General features: G+C 59.2%; 1 protein-coding gene and 1 long non-coding RNA gene across 2 annotated transcripts in view; both read right to left on the bottom strand.

Annotated features, from left to right (window-relative positions):
- Positions 1 to 2305: 2305 nt before the first annotated feature.
- LOC136567267 (uncharacterized) lies at positions 2306 to 3979 on the bottom strand. The gene is made up of 2 exons (XR_010785115.1): positions 3494 to 3979; positions 2306 to 2717 (listed from the first exon to the last, which is right to left on the bottom strand). It is a non-coding gene; the product is annotated as an uncharacterized lncRNA (long non-coding RNA).
- Positions 3980 to 4697: 718 nt separating this feature from the next.
- The window catches only part of LASP1 (LIM and SH3 protein 1), a 28667-nt gene continuing 26369 nt past the window's right edge, over positions 4698 to 6995 (bottom strand). The window contains exon 7 of the mRNA XM_066566804.1: positions 4698 to 6759. Coding sequence (XP_066422901.1) covers positions 6586 to 6759 — 174 coding nt within the window. The 3' untranslated portion in view covers positions 4698 to 6585. The remainder of the gene's footprint in view (positions 6760 to 6995) is intronic.

Here is a 6995-nt window from a genome sequence, read left to right as displayed (position 1 = left end):
AAGTTTGAGTGCCCAAATTCCCAAAATTTGTGGAATCCCCAATTGCAGGCAGGATCTGCCTCCGGGCCATCCTCTGGCGGTGGTGCCGGTAGATGGCAGAGGTGAAACCTTCCCAGCTGCTGGAAAACGCTGAGAACATCCCATTTTTCCCCCCCTCTCTGGCTGCTCGAAGGTGGCGTTTTAAGGGCGCTGCAACGCGTGATTTCTGAAGGGAGAGAAATTCCAGGCTCTGCTTTCCACTCTGGGAACCGAACGTGTCCGGAGCGATCCCGAAATGTGAGGAGAAAAAACCCCCTCGATGTAAGAACGGGAAAAAGCCACCAGGAATCTCCAGCCCAGGTCCTTGTCTGTCCCTTTATCCTCAGGAGCCGCTCCCGATGGATAATCCCGGCGGATGGGAGCAGGAAAAGGGAGCAGAGCCCGGCCCTTTGTGTGTCCCCATCCCTGTCCCGGGTCATTCCCGGCCAGGAGCAGCCAGAAATTCCAGCCGGGCACAAGGGGGGCCTTTATGAGAGCTCAGCCAGGGAAAAAGGAAAAGGGAAAAGGGAAAAGGGAAGAGGGAGCTCTTTGATTCCCTGGAGCAGCCGGCGGGGCTGGAATGTCAGCCCGGCGCTGCTCCTGGTGAATTATTGATGGCTTTATTAATTAAAAATTAATTGTCATGAACTGCTCACTCCCAGCGCCTCAGGGAGTGCTTGGAAGGGACATTAAAGCCCATCCAGTGCCAGCCCTGTCCCAGGGTGCTCCAAGCCCCATCCAGGCTGGCCTGGGACACTTCAGGGATGTTAGGTGGAAGTTTTTTGTCACATTTCAATCAAACAGGACTTTCCTTCCCAAAGGAGTGAAGCCCAGTCCCGCTTCCCTGCCCAGTTTGGGGTGAACTGGGAAATGCCACCAGCTTTGCTCCCTCCTTTTCCAGCTCCCCTTGGATCAGCTCAAACGCTGACAGGATCCAGGTCCACACAAACTGGGATGGGGGCACTTGACAAAAGGGTGATTTTCCTTTTGCTGCCAGATTTTAACAGCTGCACTGGAGAGTGGGTAAAAGCCAGGGCCAGGAGCAAATCCCCCGTGCCAGGGTGGCAGGGCTGGGTCCTGCCTGCAGCCTGAGGTGTGTCCCTGCCCTCTGTGCCCCTGTGGCTGCCTGCAAGCCCCTCTCCTGCCCTGGCTCCCTTTTCCCAGCCCTCCCCAGCTGCCAGCACGGAGCTGGGGCCTGCAGGAAGGGATTTCTCTGCAGAGCTGGCAGCTCCGTGAGGCCTGGGAGTCAGAGGAAAGGATCGTTCCTGCTTTCACACTCAGCTGAGTTTCCATTCCTCGCATTCCTCTTTCCTCACTCTGCCCTCATCCCCGCAGATGCCGGCTCCACACGCACGGCCTGAGGGAGGGGAGGTTGTTGAGAACACGATTTGTGCCTGCAGAAATTCCTCCCGGAATATTTCAGCCTACTGATTCCCGGCTATATTTGGTGCTGGAGAGAGGGAGCAGCGTTTCCTCACCTCGGGGGCTCCGTGGGAGGTTCCACCCTGGGCGGCTCCAGGAACGCCCCGGGGTGAAATCCCCAGCCTGGAGTTTCTCTCGGGAGTTTTCCTGGCAGGAAATTGCAGTGTGGAGCATTCAGCTGGCAGCACTGACCACAAAAAGCATTCCCAGGCTCTGAAATTTCTTTTTTCCCCTCTCCTGAAAGTCACAGCTGCCCATTCCAGCATTTCCTGGCCCCTGCTCTCCCTGGATCCTGTTCTCTCACACACTTGTGTGGTGCTTCCAGGGACAGCTGAAGGGGCACAATGTTTTCCCCGTTATGGATATTTCAAGTGTTTATTGCTTAAAAAAATATAAAGCCCTGGGAGATACCAGGAATGTGAAAATTCTGCCTTCTAGGAGGGTGAAACTTTCAGTCATTGCCTGTGAGTGGTGGTGGGAAAGCAGGGATGGATGCAGAGCTTCAAAACAGGACAGGAAAAATCCTCCTGATGACCCAAACACCTCCCCAGGCATCTCCAAGCAGGGGGAAAATGAAGCTCTGAAATGTTCTTTCCATCCCACAGAAATTTCCATTGTGTTAAAAGCTTTCCTTTTCCTATCCAAGGCCTCCTGGAGCTTCCCCAAACAGCAGAGAGGGACTCGAGGGAGCTGTGGGGACCCTTCCCCAGGGACAGCCACTCGTGCTGGGGCACACAGAAGTGCCCTCAGGCTGGATTTCTGATCTCTGGCATTCCCGGGATGCTCTGGATCCCTCTGCCCTCCCAGCGTTTGTCTCTGGAGCCTCGTGTCCCCCGCCCCCATCCCTGCAGTGACACCAGAGCCATTCCCGTGTCATTCCTCTTTATTCCACTCCCTGAACATCGCTCAGCAAAAATAGAAGCCACTCCCTAAAAATTAAACCCAGACGAGCGGCCTCGGACCGAGGGGGCACAAGGGGGGGACAGGACCCTTCCCACCCCCCTGGGGACACCGCGTGCGTCACCGGGAGCATCCCAGGTCCTGCCAGGGTGAAGGACACGGTCCTGGCAGGGTGAAGGACACGGTCCTGGCAGGGTGAAGGACACGGTCCTGGCAGGGGGATTAGCCGGGTCCCGGCAGCGGGACAGCCCCTCCGAGCCCCCTCCCGTGTCCCCCCATTCCCGTTCCTGGCTCCGTGACCGCTCCGTGCTCCGCGCCGGGCTCGCAGAGGTTAACGCTGCTCCAGAAGGCTCCGAGAGACGCGCACCGGGCGGAGGCTGCGGGAGAGAAGGAGAAAGGAGAGGCCGGTGTGAGAGAGCCGGGCCTGGAGCTGCGGGAGAACCGGGGATGGAGCAGCTCCGTGCGGGAGAACAGGGGATGGATGGAGCAGCTCCGTGCGGGAGAACCGGGGATGGATGGAGCAGCTCCGTGCGGGAGAACAGGGGACGGAGCAGCTCCGTGTGACAGAACAGGGGATGGAGCAGCTCCGTGCGGGAGAACAGGGGATGGATGGAGCAGCTCCGTGTGACAGAACAGGGGATGGAGCAGCTCCGTGCGGGAGAACAGGGGAGGGATGGAGCAGCTCCGTGTGACAGAACAGGGGATGGATGGAGCAGCTCCGTGCGGGAGAACAGGGGATGGATGGAGCAGCTCCGTGCGAGAGAACAGGGGAGGGATGGAGCAGCTCCGTGTGACAGAACAGGGGAGGGATGGAGCAGCTCCGTGCGGGAGCAGCCGCCCCCGGCCCCAGGAGGCTCCTTTGGCTCCTGAGGATGACGCAGCCGGGATCCCGCCCGGTTTCTCCCCGAGCTGCTCCATTTCCCCCCGCTCGGAACAAAAGCCACCGGGCCGAGCTGCAGGAGCGGCTTTTCCAATAAACCCGGCAGCAGCTGCGCAGGGCCCGGGGCTGAGCGGCCTGGATTGGAAAATCACCCCGTGTCCCCTCCCAGCCCAGGCGGCCAAATCCAACAGCACCGACCCCTAAAGTGCCCCCTGCCCCCCTCCCGGCACAATCCTCCCCTGAAACTCGCACCTGGAGGGGCTCGGAGCTCACCTGGCCGCCGTTCGGGGGGCGAGGCCGCTGCTCAGCCGCATCCTCGGCGGCGGCGGCTCCTTAGAGCATGTAAATGATGTAGGACAGGACCACCAGGCCGATGATGGCGAAAAACATCAGGATGAAAATGTCCAGCATGGTGAGGGAGGGAGGGAGGGAGAAGGAGGAGGCGGCCGGGGCTGCGGGGCTCCGGGCAGGGCTGCTGGGCAGAGCCGCCCCCGCGTCCTCCCCTCCCCGCTCCGCTCAGGATGCAGAGACGATGCCGGAGCTGATGGAGCCGCTTTTCCTGCGGGAGATCAAGGGATAAACCCCGGCGGGCAGCCGGGCTCAGCCCGGCCCTGGCGCCCGGGGCCGTCTGTCCCCATGGGGGTTGTTCTGTCCCATGGGGGTTATTCTGTCCCCATGAGGGTTGTTCTGTCCCATGGGGGTTGCTGTCCCCTCGGGGGTTATTCTGTCCCCTCGGGGGTTATTCTGTCCCCTCGGGGGTTGTTCTGTCCCCTTGGGGGTTGTTCTGTCCCCTCAGGGGTTGTTCTGTCCCCATGAGGGTTGTTCTGTCCCCATGAGGGTTGTTCTGTCCCATGGGGGTTGCTGTCCCCTCGGGGGTTATTCTGTCCCCTCGGGGGTTATTCTGTCCCCTCGGGGGTTGTTCTGTCCCATGGGGGTTGTTCTGTCCCCTTGGGGGTTGTTCTGTCCCCTCGGGGGTTGTTCTGTCCCATGGGGGTTGTTCTGTCCTCTCAGGGGTTGTTCTGTCCCTGCTCCTTCCTCCCCAAAACGCTTCAGGGGATGCCCACGGGGATGTGCCCCCAACCCCGGCCTTTGGGAAAAGGAGGGAAAAATGAGAAAATGAGCGCGGTCCCCACCCTGAGGTCACCTTGGCTGGTGCTGCTGGGGTGCCCCAGCGCCGCCCTTTGCCTTCCTCGCTTTTTTGAGCTGCTGATCAACACCATCCCTCCCCAGACACCCGCCAGCTGCTTCTTAAACCCCGCTGGAAATCCCACCTGCGTTCCCAGCGCTCCAGGGAAAGCCCTCGGCTGAGGTGGGGCTCCAAAACATCCAAAGGCAGGGGATGAGCCGAGGAGCTGCAGCCCAGGAGGATCCCCAGGTGTGCCCCAAACCCCAGCTCTGGAAGCCTCCCCTTGTCCCAACCAAACAGGAAAAAAGGGCTGGAAAAGCAGCCACAATCAAAGCCAGCACGATCAGCAGGTAAAAATTAAACTTTTATTTTCAATTCTGAGTAAACCAGCAAGAGAATCGATGGTCGGGTTGTTCCATTCCGTGGATTTTCTTTCTTTTGGATAAAAAGGCCAAATAATTTTGTAAATTTTTTTTTTTTTTTCCTGGTGGGTGCTCAACCCAGGAAGGAGGACACAAGGACAAAACCCCAATTAAGCAACAGATCCCGAGGAAAACACGTTCTAAGCTCAGCACTGAGACACAACCAGGGAAGCTGGGATGGACAAGGTCTATTTTACATGTAATGAGAAGCAATTATTCAGCTTTTTAATTGTTCTTCTTCCTTGTAATTTCTTTTTTTTAACTCATTTATTTATTTATTTATTTTAAATACAGGTTTAGGTGCTTTTCAGCTATGAAAAAAAAAAGGCAAAAAAGTGCATAAAGTTGAGAGAAAAGGCAGAAATCAAGCAGTAAGAGGTTTGTTTCCCATGGCGGGGGTGAAAGGAGCATGGGAGGGGAGAATTTAGGGACAATGATTTTGAGGGAGGATTAAAAAAAAGATCTGTATCCCAAAAGGGAATTTCCTGTGTTATTTGGTCCATTAAAAAAGGGTTTATTCACATTGAGGCTCCCTCCCCCATTCCCAGACAAGAACGTGATTAAGAAGAGGATTCAGCAGGGAGAGGAGGCTCCCCCTGCCCTTGTGCTCCCTGTTTTAGCACCAGCCGGGATTCCCAACCCCAGGCAGCCCATCCTGGCTGCTCCTGCCCCTCTGTCACCCCAAATCCCTGTCCCCACCCCACTGCAGCCACAATTCCCTTTTCCCAGCGTGACTCTGCCCCCAGTCCCAGCCCCCGAGGAAGGGAGGTGTCCCCAGCAGGACCAAGGAATGTCTCACTTGCCTGCTTTGGTCCCTTATTCCCGATTTTCCTGTGGAAATAACAAAGGTGGAGCTTCCCCCTGGGAGCCTCCCGGCCCCACAGCGCTCCTGGCAGGGGGACAACCCCACTGTCCCCTGGAACCCCACTGTCCCCAGGTCCTGGCACGGGGACCCTGCAGAGGTTCCTGCTCCTCCCTCCCTGCCCAGTTCCAGTTTAACCCGGCCCTGATCCTCCCCAGGAGCTCTGGAGGAGAAGGGGACAGGGATGTGCTTTGACGTTTTGGTCCATGACGTGATCCCAAAAAGCTGCCACCAGCACTGGGAATGAGAGGTGTGGGCTGGCTGGGGGTGTCACAGCACCAAGGGGACAGTGACCCGGGATGGGCCCACAGGGGTGGCAGCACTCAGCAGCAGCAGGAGGAGGAGAAAAGCAGGAAAATTCTGGGTGCGGGGAAAAGGCTCCCCCAGGGGACCCCCAGAGTGAGCTGGAGCTCCAGGGGGCTGATCCCAGTCTGGGGGGCTCATCCCAGCTCCAGAGGCCTCATCCCAGCTCCAGAGGCCTCATCCCAGCCCAGCCCTCCAGCCAGGACAAGCCCCAGGGCTGCTCCTGCTCCGGAGGGCTCAGGACAGCCCAGCCCGAGGCAGGAGCAGCCAGAGCAGAGAGATTTGGTTGGAGATTTGAGCTCCAAACTTTCCTGCTCTGGGCACTGAAGGGAGTGAGGATTGAGGGCAGCCAGGAGCAGGATGAGCCAGAGCTGCCAGCCCACCCCGAGGCCCCCTTGCTTCCCCCACCCCACAGTGGGAATTTGGTCCTGAATTTGGCCTCTCCCTCCCTTTTCCTGGCACCCCGGTGGCTCCAGAGGCTCCCCTCACCGGGAGGGCAGGACAGGAAGGACAGGGGGACAAACGCCCCGGGAGCTTTGATCCCCACCCCGCAAGCGGAGCCGGAGGGGACACGGGGACGCGGCTCGGAGGGGCGGAGCGGGCGGGGAGGGGACAAGAGCCGCACCCACGGGGAGGGGACACGGGGCAGGGCTCAGATGGCCTCCACGTAGTTGGCCGGGAGCATGCCCGTGTCCCCCGTGCGCTCCACCGTGCCGTACATCCAGCCGTCATCGATCTGCTGCACGTTGATGATGGTGTCCCCGTCCTGGAAGGACACCTCGTCCTCGTCCGCCGCGTTGTAGTCATAGACGGCACGGAAACGCTTCTGTGGGGACACGGGGACATTGTCACAGCCCCAGGGGGCACCGGGGTCATCGTCACAGCGCCGGAGGACACAGGGGTGGGTCATTGTCATAGCCCCAGGGGACATGGGAAAGGCCCAGGGGACAGGGAACAGCCCCAGGGATTATTGTCACAGCCCCAGGGGACACAGGGGACACTGGCACAGCCCCTCCCTGGGGACAGAGGGGTCACAGCCCCTCTCCAGGGACAAGCTGGGAG

This window comes from Molothrus aeneus, chromosome 28 (genome assembly GCF_037042795.1).
Source record: "Molothrus aeneus isolate 106 chromosome 28, BPBGC_Maene_1.0, whole genome shotgun sequence".
Classification (NCBI taxonomy): Eukaryota; Metazoa; Chordata; class Aves; order Passeriformes; family Icteridae; genus Molothrus; species Molothrus aeneus.
This window is presented reverse-complemented; position numbering and strand designations above follow the sequence as displayed.